This window comes from Paramisgurnus dabryanus, chromosome 20 (assembly GCF_030506205.2).
Source record: "Paramisgurnus dabryanus chromosome 20, PD_genome_1.1, whole genome shotgun sequence".
Classification (NCBI taxonomy): Eukaryota; Metazoa; Chordata; class Actinopteri; order Cypriniformes; family Cobitidae; genus Paramisgurnus; species Paramisgurnus dabryanus.
This window is the reverse complement of record NC_133356.1, coordinates 2,395,032-2,415,164: the sequence shown is the minus strand read 5'-3', so window position 1 is coordinate 2,415,164 and position 20,133 is coordinate 2,395,032. Positions and strand designations below refer to the sequence as shown.

Sequence of the window (20,133 nt, the reverse complement as noted above, 5' to 3'; positions counted from 1 at the left end):
TGTGCCATCCATCGGCATCACCTAATTGAATTGTGTAATAAATTGGGGACAAGAGAAACATACAAAACTATTTTACTATACACTTTATTTTACCACAAATGTATTTAACTATCTTTTACACAATTACACCTCATTTGTGGTTTTTTGTCATTTGCAAAAATATGTGCAAAAGGGAAATTATTTTCTTTGCTTTTATTGGTTTGTAGGAGAGGACCAGCCGCGGGAGAACACCTCCAGCATGGCTGATGGACAGGCGATGGTGGGCGGAGCTGGGGCGGAGTCAGGGGCGGGGAGGCAGAGGTTACGCTGTTGTGTGCGAGTGACAGCCGTCCAGGTCCGAAAAGCAATGTGGGGCGTGGCCATGGTGATATGCGTGTGCACGTCTTGGGCCGGCTCCACCCAGCTGGCTAAACTGACCTTCAAGCAGTACGATGCACCGTTTACTCTCACGTGGTTCGCCACTACATGGAACTGCCTCTTCTTTCCTCTGTATTACATCGGCCACTGGTGCAAAAACCCAGAAAAACAATCGCCTAAACAGAGATTCAGGTAAGAATCTGATCGCAAACTAGTATTTGGGCCACCAGATGAATTTATATAAAATTTCTGTGCATGAAAAATAATGTTTACTATCAATTTTGATTTAACCCTATCCTATCCCAGGCATCCAATAATTTTTTTTGCATTTCTGTTTTTTAATCTCTGTTAAAAGTCTGGTTCTGGTTCACTATGGTATTGCATTACAGGTGACCTCCGAATCCCCTCCCTTCTTTAATCTTTTGTGTTTTGTATTCTCAAAGCTTATATACCTTATATAATGTACATCTTAGATTTAAACAAGGTACTTGAATATCTTTCAAGTGAATTACATTAGATACTGGTGAGCAGCCACTGTAATGCTTCAATTAACATTTCATTATATCGATGATGCTTTTTCCATCTCACCTTACACAAAGCACAAGCTGTTTATCATACAGCAGCCAACACTATTGCTGTATCACAATTCACAGTTGTTAAGAGTTAATTAAAAAGCGATGTAGTTCATCCATGTTTGACACGCAGTCCACAGATTCATCTTACACTTGAGAACATCAACGAAAAACAGGCAGTACAGATTACTACCCATAATCCCTCTCTCTTTTGCTATGGGCATCAGAAGTTGGACAGATGGACGGTAATGTCTACATGCCCCTGCAAATATGAGTCATCAATATTTTTGGTCTGTTTTTACAAATGAGAAAGACTAGACATTAATAATGTGTGTATCTGCTAAGATAATTGCTTAAAAATTTCTGCCCATCTCCTGTTAATCTTGAGCAGTGCCGGCGCCAGCCAAGCGATGATGTGGGGGCGTCTGAAATACCAAGGGGCAATCACATGAATACATATAGAAAATACATATAGCTTTGGTACGTTCTTTAAGTTTTAACGCGTTATAAACAAACATTTTGGGAATACAACCACAAAAACTTCAGCTACAAATAGCGAGCAAGAACAGAGCTCTGAACAATCTTACTACAGTCTATACAAGAACAACAACAAAAATGCATAACTATATATTTGCACAACACTGCTTATTTGGAAAATGCTTATAAAACATCCAGATAACCCCCATGTCATCCAAAATGTTGATGAAAAAATTCAGTTTTTTAACATTAATGGTGATCTGAGGGGGCGGATAGTCCCGGTGAGGGGTGATATATAAAATCACAGATCAGCTCTAGCGATTGTTTCCAGGAAAGCATGAGATCCTGGATGCTTGTTTCAAAACATCATTGTAAAGCTGGCAATTGAGCCATCATTCTAATGCATTTATTAATGAAGTTATTAGAAAGAGAGCGAGAGTGACTGAGACACACAGAGAGAGAGAGAGAGAGAGAGAGAGAGAGAGAGAGAGAGATTGTGTAAACTAGGCTACCTCTGTGCGTCTCTAAACAACGCTATTATTCCTTTGGAAAATCATCTGTCATGATGTTTTGTTAGTCACTCTCGCAGTCACTCTCGCATTTTTGGCAAAAAAAATGTCACCTTTCTTTAGAAGTTTCTTTAGATTATTAAAAAAAATATGACAGAAATTCTTCTTCTTAGGATCCTTTAACTGAATGCTTCTTTTGTGGCATCACTGTGAATCTTTTTAAGCACATTTATTTGTAAGAGCATTGCGTATTGCGTATATAGCAGATCTCTTTAAAGCTAACAGATATGATTTAAAAGCCATAATGCAGACAAAGGTTATGAAAGCTACACAAGTTAGTAATTTATAAGAAAGCTTATGTTATTCCTGTTTTTTTTTAATAAAAGATGTGTTCTGTTGCATTTAGAGATCGCTTCGTTTTTCCACCGAGAGGTGAACTGAGATCAGCTCTAACTGAGCATAATGCCCATTGACGGATGGTAGAATTGAGTTTAGTATGTGGATCACATCAAATCACACTGGCTATCAACTCAGACACAGAATACTGCAGTAAACTAACAAAGCTGTGATGATTCAGAAATGCACTCTTAAAATGAGAAGTTTCGAAAATATTATTTGTCTGGCTGTGTTTAGAATAAGATTTCAAGTCTGTGTAAAGCAAATTGAAAACACATTATTATTCATTACAGCGAGATGGTCTTTCTGCTGGGCCTTAGGCCTGTCGCACCTCCTACGGTGCCTGGAGGACTATGCATGGCAGGGGCGTCCTCTTCCCTGAGGCAGGCCTAAACCTCTAAATACCACATGGTTTTACAAATATGACAAATATAATGTGTATTAACCACTCTGCCAAATTAAAAATGATAGAAAAACCACCAAGTAAATAAAATGAGTTATCAAAATCTTGGAAAAATGCAGGATTCTGTAATCTGAAATGCTGGGGGTGTGTCCACTGTCTGCGCTGAAACCACACCCACTAGCGGGAAAGCTGCCGTCTCTCTTAACTTTTAATACCACTACAACCTGAATGGATGTTTGTGATTGTCTTAGGGGCGGAGCCATGCTCTGTGGCTCCAGTGCATCATTGAGCCACCATTATAGCTCCGCCCCAAAAAAAATCCTGAACAGAAATGTGGAAAAACTGTTTAACGGAGTAACTTCACAATTCAGTACTACATAGTTCACAGACTTTGTAACGTGTTTCAGCAATATATTTCTAACATTTATAATGTGTTTACAAACAATTCTCTGAAATGACTTAAATGGACTTTAACATCCACAGAAACTTACTACAAATCACCTTATGTGCAACAGAGTTTCTACAGACAGAAAGAAAGGATTCTTTAAAAAACATTTGAAAGTTTCTTGGAGAAAATTTAAATGGTTCTTCTCATGTCTCCTGTAGCACCTAGGTATTTTATTTTATTTATAATGAAATTAACTAAAATTGTAGAAGTATTTGAAGAGCCCAGATGCAAAACCCTCTGTGTGTCTTGACATGTTTTCTTGTAAATAAGCATTATTTTATCAGACTCTTAATGGATTCTGCCAACTAAGCTGTATTTCTGAATATCCTGAGGCCGGGATTTAAAGTTAAAGTATCTGATGAACGTATAATACGTGCCATAAGCATTCAGTTAATATCATTATCTAATTTTTGACAGAGGTGATGTTTAGCAGCTTTTGCATCTGAGCTCCTCTTTTTTTGTTGTTAGTGTATGTTAGCTAACACATGAACTAATGTTAACCAATCTAACCTTAGCGTAAAGTGTATTCTGTGTCCATTTGTTTTTGTTATGGAGACTGCAGCTGGGTTTCCATTACCCTGATTTTATGCACATTTTGAAGTATCGCATTAGAAACAAATGAAGGAAACACCAAATTTCGAATAAAAATCCCTTAATTCACACAAAAGTTTTTACGCTTGCTGGAGGTGGTTTTTGACTTATGCGAAAAAGAGTAAAAAATAATAATGGGAGATGGAAACACATTTGCCGAATAAATTCTGACCTAGCGAACATTAAACCCACATGACTGATCATCTATCTGTATCAGCTGACGTTGGTATGGTAAAGCAAAAAAAACCCAAAAAGCCAAAAGGATCGTGAGGCCCCACTTTCACGGTCCGTACTCATACTGAAAATCAAGCGAGCTTTTGCCCCTCTGCTTTTTTTTTGGCTTTATCATACAGTATATGGGGCTTGACGTCATCACAATGCCCTTGCTGTTAGTGCCTGCATCAAAAATGCTGCATTCCTTCTTCTGTGCACAGCATTTATTTTGGCAATGACAAGCTGCACTGCTAGTTAATGTATAACTTGACCAATCATAACTAAATGCAGTCCTATCTCCATTTTCTAAACATGCCTTGTTTTATTTACTATTGGTTATTAGGTTACCAATACCACCGTCATTCGCTCAAACAACATGATGAAAACGCATCTAATTCCTATTTGTCAGTTTTTCCGTGTTCCTTTTTATTAGTAAAAGGACTAAATTAAAGAGTGCACCTCGTATGACGTGTGTGTGATTTGTCCAGTGAACTGATGGTTTATTTACATCTGTGTGGTTTATTCAGAGAGTGCTGCCGGTTCTTTGGGGACGACGGACTGACGGCGAAGGTCTTCTTCAGTAAGCTTGCACCTTTTGGGCTGCTGTGGATTCTGACAAACTATCTGTACCTGCAGGCTCTGAGAAAGATAAACACCACTGATGTCTCAGCTCTCTTCTGCTGTAACAAAGCCTTTGTTTTTCTCCTCTCCTGGATCGTGCTGCGGGATCGCTTCATGGGCGTCCGGGTAAGTTAGAGAAGTATACAAAACTCTAGAAATGACTGATGAGTATAAATCTGATGAAAACTGGTCCGCAATATGTCCTGGTCAGATTTTACCTTAAATTTAAAATAGATTTAAAATAGATACATTTAAAAATGTCCAAGATTTTTTTGCTTGTTTTATGCACAAAATCACTTAAATTTGATATTTTTGGTCTAAAAACTAGACTTAAGTGATTTTGTGCATAAAACAAGCAAAAAAATCTGCCAATGGGGTAAGCAAAAATTCTTGGAAATTTTTATTAAACACTAAATTCAAGAAAAATTCAAGAAAAATTTGCTTACCCCATTGGCGGATTTTATTTTTGTTTTATGCACAAAATCACTTAAATTTGATATTTTTGGTCTTAATCTAGACTTATTTTCTTTGGTCGTTTTGCTCATCAAGAAAAAGCATCTTAATTTAAGAATGTTTTGATATTTTTACTGAAAACAAGATAAAAATAATTTTTTTTCTTGAAAATCATTTCTTGCAGTGTACTTTTGACCGGTACTGTATATATGACTTCCTTTGAACCTAAATGAATCATTTTAGGTCATTATGTCATGTTGTCATCTTTTATGATGGTCAACATGGTGAACTCCAAAAAGCACAAACACCATTAAAGTAATTCAAATGACTCCAGTGAGTTACGTTGATAACGTTATGTTTTGTTACAGGACATTTTAGAACCAATGAAATTCACATAATATATGCAAACTAGTCACAAAATGCGTGAACCATTGAGATTCAAAGTCATCAACATAATGTATCAATCATATACTGTAGGTTCAATCAAATCAAGACAGACAGACAGGCAGACAACAACCATTTTTTGGGTCCAAGGCCACCACTCGCTTCATATGACTTTACAATTTCAGCAATCGTTTATAAGCACTATTTATTAATATCACATATTTAGTAAACTACATTATCCAAGCTTAAAACGTCACAGACAACAATACTTTAACAATTCATAAAAGATGAATTACTTTCTGGCCATCAGGGATTTCAGTATGGAGATAAAGGTTAGGATCCTGATTTTATGCTGCATTGTGAGTGTATGTTAGTATAGTTTGTTATTTGTTTATGCCATCTGATGAAACGTTTGGACCTGGAAGTTATGGTATTTGATGTCAGACTTAACAAGCAGATTACCAGTGGTTGATGGTGTGTAAATGTGGACTGCTGTACTTAAAAAGATAATGCTCTTAATGTGTCTTGATGTGTCTCGAAGACACAAATACCTGTTACAAAAATAGGGGAGTGTATTAAAGTTCAGCTTGGGAATTTTATAGGATTTCCTTCAGCTTGTGTTATTTCTCTGGATTTCTGTCACCTTCCTCTGCTTTTGTTCTCTCTATCTCTCACTTTCCTGGTTCTGCTTTTTTTCTGGGATCAAAAGAACAAAATGTTTTTTTTTTCTTGGGCTGTCTCCAAGTTCCTCACACACGCAAACACTGCTGTGCCATGGAGGTTTAGTGAGTCAACGTGTTTACAAGTTAAGTTTACATCTAAAGTCTCTGACTCTCAACACAGAGAGAGAGTTTCTGCTCAGAGAATATTAAGTTGAACACGTAGCACTGTTGTCTCACAGCAAGAAGGTCTCCGGTTCGAACCCCGGCTAGGTCAGGTGGCCTTTCTGTGAGGAGTTTGTATTTTCTCCATGTGTCAGTGTGGGTTTACTCTGGTTTCCTCCCATAGTAGGGATGCTCATATCAGTTAATTTCCCCGACCGACAACCGTAGCTTCTAAACCGAACATTAACCGTTAACTTATAAGATTTAAATATGAAATTGTCATTGAGTAAAAATACAGTTGACGGTTGTCTGTGAACTAGTAAAAACAAAACATTTAACAGCAGCGACAGATCAACAACAGCACCAGGTTCCCTTTCAATACGGTTCACTTCGCATTGCGTCAGTTAGCTGACGCTATGGGGGAAACTCCTGTTTACTCCGTGACTGAAGCCTATTGGTTAACGTCTGTACAAAGTACAGACCAATGACGTTTGAACCCGCGCGCGGGAGGAACGCGTCCTTATATAAGCGCGGTTCAATCGTCAGGAGCTCATATTATTTCTCCTTCAGCGCGAACCTCTCGCTGCTCCGAAGAAAAAGAAGAAGCCTTACCTCGCCGTTGACAAAAGCCCTGCAGCGGAGTCCAGGCCTAGCGTCTTCCCCTGCCGTTTTCCGGCTGAGAACCGAAGATAGCAGAGTCCAGGTCTAGCGTCTTCCCCTGCCGCTTTCCGGCCGAGAACCGAAGATAGCCTTCGCTTGCCGTGGTACGAGCCCTGTGCAGCGGACACACGCCTGACGAGGTCTCCCCTGCGGCCGCCCGGTAAGATCAATACTTTTAATATAAAGCTATAAGCTAAAAGAGCAGGCGCTGTTGTAATAGCGTCCAGCACAGCGGCTCGGTGAGCCTCTCTGCTATGAATTTCCTCCGAGCGCGTTACCGGTCTGGCACCTCCCACGCCGGGACCGCGCTTATGCTTTGGTTGTCTTATCCATGTTTCGTGCTCCCCCTGCTGTTCCTCTCTCGCCGGGATGAACACACGGCGAGCCATGAGACTAGATGGATGCATAGACAAGCACACACGGACTAACCCCCCCTGTGTTCTGTCACACCGCAACCGTTCATGCTTACAGAGTCCCTTCGCTCCTCACACATTCAGTGGCGAGATCTCTGGCACATATATTAATCCCCCGAGTGCATCGGGTGATACCGTCACGACGCATGGCTGTTCTGTCTGTGTTGCTGCTCCCCTCTGCCGTTCCTCTCTTGTTGAGATGAACAAGCGGGGAACCGTAGACCTGGATAGATGCATACGACAAGCAAACACGGGCGGTCTGCCCCTGTCTCTGTCATAGCACAGCCACTCGTGCTCCACGCTCGCGGAGTCCCTCGCTCCTTTCCCCACAGTGGTGAGGTCTCTTAACGGCTTAGCTAGCACGCGGTATTACGGCTCGCTGCCTCTAAATGCAGCTGTCCAGTGTTCAACGATTACAGAGCTTCATGCCCCTCCCCTCCTGGAGCGGCGCGATCTCATTCGTCTGCTCGATAGGGCCGATTCGCCGCTATTGGAGCACCAAGAACACTCATTATAAGAGAGCTTCATGCCCCTCCCCTCCTGGAGCGGCACGATCTCATTCGTCTGCTCGATAAGGCGGACACGCCTCTATTGGAGCGCTAAAACACTTATTATAGAGCTTTACTGGCCTGAGCCGATCTCACTTCAGATAGCTCATTTTTCGTCTGCCTGGTAATTTCTCTCTGGTTTAGACGGAATCAGAGGCAGAACGAATTTGTTTATAATATACTGAGGCCCGAATACCTCCCTTTATTCAGTCCCGTCCTATATCAGTGCGCTGAATATTGGTACATTCTTATATATATACCCGGTTTTTCTGCCCTTTTAATAAACGGCAAAACCGCGGGCCTCACGGCAGACTTCCTCTCTGCGATGGGTTCAGTCTGACATTAACCACCTAGACATACTACCCTGCTCCGTGAGCCGTTCGGTCACCGTCACTACTGAGGCTTGTGCACCTGAACGGCTGAGCTCTGGTCTCCGCAGCACAGCTGCATCAACAGAGAACGAAACTGTCTGGGAAAAAGGGGTTATGTCGCGCCTCGGCTGGACTGCCCTGAAATGTTTTCTGTGTGCTGTTTATCCAAACATACTGTGTAATACTGTCGGCTATGCGACCTCACTATAGTGGCGAACGGTATTTGATTCCTCTAAAAAGAGTAATTTCCGTGCTTACTATACTGTGTATTGACACCCACGGTTGTACGGTGTCTCTAAACACTTTATCGCCTTACTGACAAGCAATCAGTAATACGCACACACGGCCCGCTGTCCATAATTCTATCGACGCTAGCCGAAAAAACCCCGGTTTGGCCATATACTGTGTATTGACACCCCACGACTGTACGGTGTCTCTAACACCTTTCTGCCAAATTCGCTCGCAGCCCACCTCGGTTTCTCCGCTACGATGCTGATGGCGCAAACGAGCACGGTCTTACGACTGTTATTCTCTCTTCCTAGAGAAAGGACAGCCTCAGACTTTTGCATGGCTCCAAGCGTTTGAATCGCGCCCTCTCCGGACGGCCACTCAAAGGCTTACAGCCAAGCGGTTTATGACGTTTTTCGGCCATATAGCTGATTTATATTAGCGGATCCGAAGACGCTCACACCTCCGCTCCAATACTCGGAGATATTAAGGGTAATATCAACCTCAAGTGAGCTTGCTACCCGCCACAATAAGTTTCAAAGCTTAAAGCGCGCGCACAGTCAGACGCGCGCGGCATCTCGTTTAAGACGGGCGCACGTACCCCTCTAACGAGCCTCAGAAAGCTGAATATCGTGGCATTCTGTTCATAAGTCCACTTCAGTTTGACTAAGCAAAGGTCCCGCCCCGAGCTGACGGCCGGGAAGCTTGCTTAAGTTACACACTGCTGCATGAAGTGCTGTCATTACGAGCTAGCCCAGCATTTGCTGTGGGTTGAACACGCTTTACGACGGCAATCAGCCTTCGGCGCGTGGAACGCCGTTTGTCTCATATAAATCACCTTGTACTGTGAATACGGTACATTAAGAGGATGATTTAGCACTGCAGCACTCTCGACCGTGTTATTGTGATAAGGCGGTCGGGCAATCTACGGTGGTTTCATTATTTACCGAACCAGACTGAGATCTCGCCCCCTGAACAAGCTGACGAGTCATCTCCTTTATAAACTCATTGCATCGCTTTATAAGCTATGTTCAATCAGAGTGATACGCATCTCATGCTTAAACTACCAATATTAACCCATTACGATGGGCGTGCGGAGATGGCATCCGTGGGACACGACCTACATTACGTGCCTTATGACACATTGACACAAGCTGCTAGGACCCCTTTCACGAGGCGTCCTTATGCAAAGTCTGATCCATTCTGTCTAGTGACATTTGAAAGTCAATACCCCCCGCGAATCGTGGGTGGAACACTTTTCTCCTCACTACAGAGGCACGGCGGCTCTCTCCCCTACCTATATCTATGTGGCCGTGATAACAGCGAACCACGCTTTTACGACCGACCATTCATTTAATTCACAAGCCTGTCATCTCTCAGATGCGGACGGCGGCGGTAACAGCGAACCATGCTTTTACGGCTGGCCATTCACTTTATTCATAAGCCTGTCATTTCTCAGATGTGGACGGTGCCCGAGGCACAGCGCTCTGGAACTGTCCAAGGTCCTGGATGACAGATACGTCTGACGTACATCAGACGATCAGCTGTTCATCTGCGTCACAGATCACTCACTAGAGCACCTGTCAATACAGGCTATTTATGGATCGTTGACGTTATCACCTCCCGTGACAATTATGCTCACTTGTCTTAGAGCATGGGCATGGTAGAGGTTTCTCATTTGACAATTGTGACACGGCCGGCTGGTCCCCGCCGTCCACGTTGTCAGTTTACAGCTTCAACATCCCTGCTTCGCGCACTACTGAGGTTTGTTGCATTAAAGGTGCGCCCATTAGCTCACCTGTATGCACGATATGGTTTTTAATTATATGCGTCCACCGTGCGCTTAGAGAAGCTCACATGTACACGCTATAACATTTTGGTATACAATAAGATGCGCTTGGGAAAGCTCACCTGTATACACAGCTGTGTTATGCTTTGTGACACATACATTGTTGTTCATCTGTGTACGTTCACGGTGCGTTGGGTGCCCACCGTTACGTTCATCAATCATATCTGTACACATTCACGGCGCGTTCTGTGCACTGATTTATCTATACGCATTCACGGTGCACTGAAGAGTTCACCCGTGTGCGCACAATTTATTATCAGAACACATGACGGCGCGCTCGAGAATCTTGCCGGCCTGTGCATTATAACACTCTGATATGCATTCACGATGTATTCAAGTGTTCACCTGTGCCCGTGCAATTTATAGTCAATACACATTTATGGCGCGCTTGGAAAGCTCACCGATCTGTGCACTATAATACTACCTACATGCATCCCGATGCGCTCGAGGGTGCACCTGGGTTCACACTATTGTGGTATCTGTATAATCCCACGCTACGAACCGTTCTGCCGCATATTATAGTCAGATCGGCCGTTCGTGAGCTTCGCAGATCACTCACTACGTATGTCTGTTGCTAACAGTGGTTATTTAGATGGATCGTTGAAACCATCGCACTGGCTCACGCCCCTCTATGAGCTATGTCCTATATAGAGCCCACTCTGTGCGAGTTTGGCTTCTTCATGAACTTGGTCTACAGGGGTATCTATATCTATATTTGATATCTGCTACGCGGCCGGCTGGTCTTCGCCGTCTACGTTGTCAGATTGTACAGCTTAGACGTCCCTGCCCTACGAGCGCAGGTTCTCTCGGCTCAATCATGCACGCTCATGCGTTTTATGTGTACACCACGGTGCGCTCAGCGAGCTCACCAACGTGACTCTGAATTTACTTATCTCGCACAGCCGCGGCGCGCTCGGTACCTCGCCGTCTTGTGCTATGTTATGTGCCCCCGGTGCGTTTAAAACCCCACCGTGTGCGCGTCAACAATTTATATGGTGCTTACACATTTGCTTTTAAAGCTGTGAATATGCCGGGTATAGGGCCACACGCAGTGTCTCTCCGGTAAGGCACTTCAGTACGTTGTGTATGCACGGCGTGATGGGATTACGTTCCCCCATAGCGTCAGCTAACTGACGCAATGCGAAGTGAACCGTATTGAAAGGGAACGCTTAGGTTACTCACGTAACCCCGGTTCCCTGAAATAACGGGAACGAAGCATTGCGTCTCTTGCCGTGCTACAAACGTCTACGCAGCGAGTGTTATTCGGCTGCGCGCTTCAGTCGAATAATATGAGCTCCTGACGATTGAACCGCGCTTATATAAGGACGCGTTCCTCCCGCGCGCGGGTTCAAACGTCATTGGTCTGTACTTTGTACAGACGTTAACCAATAGGCTTCAGTCACGGAGTAAACAGGAGTTTCCCCCATAGCGTCAGCTAACTGACGCAATGCTTCGTTCCCGTTATTTCAGGGAACCGGGGTTACGTGAGTAACCTAAGCGATTCATACATCAGATCAGATTTAATTGATCATATCAAATATTCACGCAACATTACCTTATTAAAAAGCACGCGATCAGTCCAGAGGATTAATATCCAAAAAGGGCAGATTGTCTCTGTTTCATCTACCACAGTGGTCATTTCTAAAGCAAGACGCTTTTCAGAAAGTTTTGCTTTTGCGTCGTCTTTCTCCGTTTGTGCAAAAAGAGAGATGTTTATGTTCAGGGTCAGAGGCCATCAACAAACGTCTGTCCGGATGTGCGCGAGACGGACCGCGTCATCTTGCGCAGACACGCGCGCGTCTCCGTTCAGCTTCCAAACACGCATACAAATGATTTCTCATACAAATGATTACTTTATCAGACCGTCAGGGCAGCAATAATTTGTGTCATTTACAGGACATTCACAAATTAAAGATAGAAAAGTGGCGAAATGTCTGTCGGCTCATGACAACACGCACCATGTATTAACAAATATTTTTTTATTTTAACTGATAATGTTAATCGGTCATAAATTCTTACCTTCGGTTAACGGTTAATCGGTCAATGTGAACATCCCTATCCCATAGGCCAAAAACATGCAAGTTAGGTGAATAAGAGATGCCAAATTACCTTTATGGATTAACTTGTGTGTATCAGCTTGTGGATTAATCAGTTCAATATAGCCATAGATGCTGGAATGGTGTGAAAAAGAAAGAAAGAATGATTTTTATTTTACAAAATTTTTGTTGCATCAACTCAGATTTACAAGTCATTTCAACTTACTATTATTTATCTTGACTAGAGATGAGTTGTTATAACTACAGTTGAGTTGTTATAACTTATAAAATATAGTTGAGAAAAGTCAACTTAATTTTATAAGTTGTGACAACTCATCTCTGTTGACATGACTTGAAAATCTGAGTTGATTTAACAAACAATTTTAAGGCGCAAAGTTTTTTATACAGTGCTGTTGGATTGAAATCAATTGTATTGTAGCAATAGAAAATCTCATTTTAATAATTTGTGATGTTGTTAAATCTCAAGAAAACATGCCCAGGCCAAAGAGTCTTATTGGTCTTAAAACAAACTTGATTCAAAAACTTCATGCATTTTTCTAATGCAAAATATACATTTTTATGGGCAATGCTATTCTAATGTCAACCATATCATGAAAACTAAATTTTTATCCAACGTTTTTAAACATACTGTTATATATATTTATACCACGGGTCTGTTGAATGCTGTATTCTGATTGGCTGAGAAATGTTCCGTGGGTATGCATTATTTTCTGATAACCGCAAACCTAACTTGTCAAATGTCTCCACTTCACGTCGTGCCACATTGCACCTTGGGTGTGCATTATTTTCTTATATGTCCGAGCACTGTCCACTACATCATCAGGTCCGACAAACATACTGATATCTTAAATGTAAATATTTGGTCATTAAAATACTCTGCAAAGTCTCTGTTAAAAGTTTAAAAGCATTTTTATTACAGTATGTTCCTTAGTTAAGTAAGTGCGAATTTTAGAATTGTCACATCCATAACATTATTTCTTACTCCTAAATGCACAGACAAAGCTTAAAATAAAATAAATCATATTTGTTTTCTGAAGAGCCATGCTTTTTCATTTATTGGATATTATTGCTTCTGGTTTGTGCATTTTAATTCACAGAATTCCTACAAAGTCTGCTGTCTGCCAAAACTTGTCCATTTACGTACAGTAACATCCATAATGCGTACATGTTTTTAAAATAGAAAGCATGAGTATAGACAGATATTCTTCTGATTTCTGGAATCTCATCAGGGGCTTATAAAAATATGAGCATATGGTTCAATATATTGGTAATAAATACATTCTCAGAGAAATTATATTTTTTATTTTTTTCTGCAAATGTCACATCCATACTGCTGGATTCTGGAATCCCTTTCTTTCCTTTGATTTATTGGTTTAAAGATTCCATGATATTTTACCCATGTGTATTTCTAACCAAGTTTTAGTGCAGTTTCTCTGGATGAGACGATGACACATACACACCAACATATCTGTCCCAAAACACTCTACATCTTATATATCAAAGGTGGATAATAGTGAGAGATGGAGGAGTTCAGTTGGGTCTTTTAGTTGAAGACTGGAAGTCATCAGTTGTTTTGACACGCTCGTAATGTTCCTCTGGTGCAATGAATTCAGTTTTACGCCGGAAGACATTTCTTACTGCGATACACACATATAAACACAATCACACACACACACACACACAGAGCTGGTGTTATAAAGCAGGCCTCTTCTATCTGATATATATTCTCTTGATTTTATTCTGTATGTATTTAAACAGTACTTGAGTTTCCATTTATTCTGGGCTATTATTGGCTGCCTTTGTCCATTATTTGGTCCAAGTCATACATTTAAAAAATGCAGTTTTGTACTGCATAATTTAATATGTTGGCATAATAGTAATACCTTTATTTTTTTCTACAAAAATGGTTTTGGACTTTCAAGCTTTTTTTGTTTAAAAAAAAAAAAAATGTTTGTAATCCATTTTACACTGCATAAAATTACCTTCTTACTTAATATTATTGTCTTGATTTAAGAATGTTTAGATATTTGTACTGAAAACAAGATGTATTTTGTAGGTTTTAAGGTCTTTACACACCGGGACGTTTTTCGTGCGCGTTTATCGTCGACGTTTAACGTCTCGTGACTCAAGAACGAGCGCCAATGTGAGTGCGCACACCCACGCGAAAAGCGCGAGGCGCAAATGCGTCATTTTCAGAAAAACGCGTGGGACACGTTTTTTTGGTTTGACGCGGCGCGTTAAAAGTTGGCCGACCAATGAGATTGGCGCTTTTGTTCACGTGCCTGGCTCTGCTGAAGTTCCAGTAAAACACGACTTGGTGGCGCTCAAGCACAAAATGGTCTTGCGGAGCACGTGGAACAGGTAAACACACAAGGAAGCATCGAGGCTGTGGAGGTTTATGAAGGTGTCGGAGTTCCTCACAACATCGACTGAATTTCGAAGGTAACGTGATATATATATAAGAACATAACAATACATAGCTGTGTGGGCTATATGATTAGATTAGATTCAACTTTATTGTCATTACACAAGTACAAGGCAACAAAATGCAGTTTAACGTTAGGTCTAACCAGAAGTGCAAAAGCAGTATAAAAAGTGCAGGATATCAGTATTTGCATAGGTGCAGGATTATGTAATACGATGGAACAATTTACTGTGGGTGGTACTATGAACATAATATACAGAAATTTACAAATGGATATGTAAATAATAAATTAAACTACACAGAACAGGAGTGAAATTAATATTTAGGTAGTGCATGAATGAATTTGGATAGTAACTAGTCAGTTAAGAGTGCAATGGCATAAGTTATTGTGCAGTGAATAGTTATTCTAATATTCATTACATAGTACAGGGGTGTAAACGATGCAATTCAAGTAGTCCAGCAGTGCAAATGAACAGGGAGTATGAAATAGACAGTCCAGTAGTGTATTGAACGGATGTGCAAATTTACATTATAACTGTGCAAGTAATAAAAATGAATATTGGTGCATTACATTATGATATGTAATGCACTGACATTGAACAGTGATTAACTTCATACCATGCATGTTCCCTGTACACCGTGTGATATCACGTTTTGTTGTTTGCACCATAATACTTTGTGTGTAACTGGAACCTGGCTGTTGTACACAAACGTGGACAATTACACTGCTTCATGTTCAAAGAAAAATATTTGGTTATTATATTCATTGCTTCTTCCTAACCCCAAAATAACTGGAAGAAATCTAAAATGCAAGCCAAACCAAAGGTCGGGTTTTAGGAGGTTAATTTGTGTTCTGTGTATAGGTAACCTAGTTTGTTTAGTCAGATGAAATACCATGAATCTAAATTACATTTGTAATCAAATATTGGCCCTCAGTGTGAAAGATTGATTCTGATGAAAACTACATTTATCTTTACAGTGTTCACAGCAATATTTCTGCTAAAAATGATGTGAGGAAAAGTGAGGAGGCCCCAGCAAGCACGTCTTCAGGATCATCCAGCACCAGCCGTGACAAGGTCCAATCTAAACAAAAGAAAACAGTCCGAGACAAACCTCTGGAGAAGTACCTCTTATTAAAAGAAAAAATTTAAAGCAGTGCACAGAAGAAAGAGGAGCACAGAAGGAGCGCTCTGCCAGTTTTTGGTCACACCTATAGATGTTTATTATATACCATTTTATTTAGTTTTTTTATGTTTATACATTCAAGAAATACAGTTGAACATGTACATTTAATACATATGTTTATTTGCACTACAGTTCACTTAGACTTCTATCATTGTGACTTTTTTGCTCTACAGCTCTGCCAGTTCTTGTTCACACAAATTAATGTTTATTATATACCAATTTACTTATGTATTTTAAGTGATTATACATTTAAGAAATTCATTTGAAAATGTCTAATTTCTAAATGTTGATTTGCACTACCGTTCAGTTGCACTAAAGTCATTGTGACTTTTCTGGACCAACATTTCTGACTCCTGTTTTATTTGATTTTACTGTCATGTCTCTGATTGTTATTGCAAACTGCAGTTCATTCACAAAAATAAATGTTTGATTAAAAAACGAATTGTAAATAACGTGCCATTTTGACACTATGCATATATTTGTACATCAGTATTGTTGACCTCTTATTGTAATAACTACATACCTACTTCTTTAGCCAAATCACAAAATACAATACATTTGGGAGGAAATGTGAGAAAATTGTTAACAAGAGAAAGTGCTTGTAAAAGATTAGTTAAAAATACACACATCGGATCACCCATTACCTTATATTTTGTGAAAGAGCTTTAATTTTGATATAACGTGTTCTATCAAAATAGTTAATTTTATGTGGAGAGTGCTGATATTAGAATCGAATTATTTGATCAAATAGATTTGATTTAACAAATGTATTTAAGTTCACGGAGATATTGTTTGTACAAAGAATATATGAAGAGTTTGGTTCCAAAACGCAATAAATCCATTTTGACAAATTTCGGTAAAAACTTGTTTTTTATACCAAGAAAGTGACAAGATGAAAACCACTATTTTCTGTTACAAACTTTCACATAGCATCTTTAGGTTATAAAAACATAAAAAATTCAAATCCATAACTTGATTTTCAAAGATTTATTATAAAAACGATTTTTTTCTCCCACAAAATGCAATAAATCCATGACACGTTATTTCTTCAAAATGCTATAAATCTATTCAATCAGTGTATAAATGTGCATTCATCTTTGCCATTTTATATTCATTTAGTTGAACAGTTGTACACACTGATTAAAAAAATAAAAATTAATGGCATTAATCAAAAAACTTACTTTGTCATATTAAGATCACTGTCATTGCTGCAGTTATACTTGATGTCGTCGCTTAACATTTTACACAGATCAGCTGTAAAATGTTTTGGTCCTGCTCGATTTTCGTTGACTTTGAGTAAAATAATGGAAAAAAAATGTATAAGATCCCCTGGGATCAATGTGTTAGCATGACAGAAACGTGATGCTGTCGGGAGAACAAGCACCTGTCTTCGAGTTCCTCTCGTGTAAATTATTAGATGTTGATGGCTTACATTTCTTTCCCGTCACAGAAAACCATCACAGGTTTATCAATGCCATCAAAGTATTATTTTGTTTTTGTTTGTTTGTTGATCACGAAGTACAACGCGCCGCCATTGTTTGTTTACATTGCGTGGAATGGTGCGCTGTAATTTGTGGAGCGGATTTATTGCATTCTGCAGAAAAGGAGGAGTGGCATTTATTGCGTTTTGGGAAAAAAGGGAGAAAAGATGACAGAATAACACGGCGAATATTGGATTTTGCATAAAATTAAGAATTTACTTTTAAATACTGACCTGATATAATACTGATTTTGGCAGTAACTCATTTTTTTCAAAAATGGCATTTATTGCGTTTTGGAACCAAACTCTTCATATATATATATATATATATATATATATATATATATATATATATATATATATATATATATATATATATATGTATATATATATATATATATATATGTATATATATATATATATATATATATATATATATATATTATAAACACACCGTTTTCAAAATGGCAATTATAATGACTATAACACGAATGCACAGTTTGCTTTTATCTGAGAAGATCATGTTTCACATGATCATACTGTCAAGTAGCTGATGGTGAGTCCTGATGGTGAGTTGAAGTAGTCTTTGTATAGTTGATGCTGTTAGAAATCAAGCTGCTACTAGTAATATCCATGTTTTGTTAAAAGCAAGCATATGACTTGTTATTGACTAGCGTGTGGCTTTCTTCTTCTGTGTGACAAGTGAGTGTCAAAACAGAAGCATAAAGTTTCGCTGCGCCCCCTTGTATACCGGCATAAATCTGTTTTGTATTAAGCGCCATCTAACGTCCAGGGGTGAATTTGCACCTCACTCGGCTCAGCGCCAGTAAAAATCGTCTGGGTGTGAAAGCAAAAAAACGTCACGTTAAACGCCGACGATAAACGCGCACGAAAATGTCCCGGTGTGTCAAGACCTTTAGACAAAAAATATACAATTCAATTGAATGTGTGCTTAAAACAAGCAAAAAATCTGCCAATAATGTAAGATTTTTTTGTTGCCTGTTTTAAGCACAAATTCACTTAAATTTGAAGGGGTTTTTTTGTCTTAAAACTCAACTTATTTTCTTAGTATTTTGTCTTGTTTTCAGTACAAATATCAAAAAATTCATAAGTTAAGATGAACAAAGTGACCTAAGAAAGATTAAAGATTAATCTTCTCTGAAAGAAACAAGCTGCTTGAGACAAAGACCTATTGATCATATTCAACCTATATGTGTTTGAGTTTGATGTATTGATCAGATGTTTCAGTGAAAGCATTGGAGGTCTATCAGAGCATTTTATTGAAAGGACATTTGGTTTTTGAATGTGATTCAGCGTTATGTTTGCAGCATTTAGAGTATGGTAATTGTAAACAGCATGAAGCCCATTTGGAGGACGACAAACTGTTCTGATGTAATACATTTGAAAAGCTTTTTTGATGTGTTTTATTTTGTTCTTTTCAAAGATTGTTGCTGCCATTCTGGCCATAGCAGGAATCGTGATGTTGACGTATGCCGATGGGTTTCACAGTCATTCGGTCATAGGGATCACGCTGGTAGTGGCTTCAGCGTCTGCATCCGCTCTCTACAAGGTAATCCAGTGTACATAATGTATGTGACCCTGGACCACAAAACCAGTCATAAGTTGCATGGGTTTATTTATAGCAATAGCCAACAACAATACATTTTATGGATCAAAATTATAGATTTTTTATGTCAAAAATCATTAGGATATGTTAGTAATGTTCACTTGTGACAGTTTGCCCCATCGGCGGGTAAGTTGTCACACTTAATTATCTAAAACGAAGAACACAACTTAATTGTGATTATTGATTTTAATATTTTAATTTTTAAATTCCAACCAGAACTGGAAATATTAACTGGAAATATTAAGGTTTTTCACACTGCTCTTAACCCTGTGTTATCTTCATTCTAAACCCTGCTTTTAATCCTAGATTAAGGATTGTTTTCAAATACCAGATACAAATAAAGCCTTTTAATCCTAGGTTAAGGATTTTTTTTCAACTTATATTTTTATTTAAAAAATTACTTTAATTGGTAACACCTAAAAATGTGAAAAATACTTTAATTTGTAACACCTAAAAAAAATGTCAACTTATATTTTTTACTTTAAAAATTACTTAAATTGGTAACACCTAAAAATTTTAAAAGTGAAAAATACTTTGATTGGTAACACCTACAAAAAAAATGTCAACGTATATTTTTACTTTAAAAATTACTTTAATTGGTAACACCTAAAATTTGAAAAGTGAAAGATTTTTTAGAACACCTAAAAAAATTAATTGGTAACACCTAATTTTTTTTCAACTTATATTTTTATTTAAAAAAAATACTTTAATTGGTAACACCTAAAAATGTGAAAAGTGAACAATTCATTAATTTGTAACACCTAAGAAATTGTTTTTCAACCTATATTTTTATTTAAAAAATTACTTTAATTTGTAACACCTAAGAAATTGTTTTTCAACTTATATATTTTTTAAAAATTACTTTAATTTGTAACACATACAAATTTGAAAGTGAAAAATACTTTAATTGGTAACACATAAAAATTTGAAAAGTGAAAAATACTTTTATTGGTAACCAAAAAAAAAATTTCAACTTATATTTTTTACTTTAAAAATTACTTAAATTGGTAACACCTAAAAATTTAAAAAGTGAAAAATACTT

General features: G+C 38.8%; 1 protein-coding gene across 2 annotated transcripts in view; it reads left to right on the top strand.

Annotated features, from left to right (window-relative positions):
• The first annotated feature begins 210 nt into the window (after positions 1-210).
• The window catches only part of slc35f3b (solute carrier family 35 member F3b), a 29,033-nt gene continuing 9,110 nt past the window's right edge, over positions 211-20,133 (top strand). For both annotated transcript variants that reach the window (XR_010546949.2, XM_065296028.2), the window contains exons 1-3: positions 211-549; positions 4,494-4,713; positions 18,909-19,034. Coding sequence is in view for 1 of the 2 variants with exons in the window: in XM_065296028.2 (XP_065152100.1) it covers positions 239-549; positions 4,494-4,713; positions 18,909-19,034 (657 nt within the window). In the remaining variant the exon portion in view is untranslated. The remainder of the gene's footprint in view (positions 550-4,493; positions 4,714-18,908; positions 19,035-20,133) is intronic.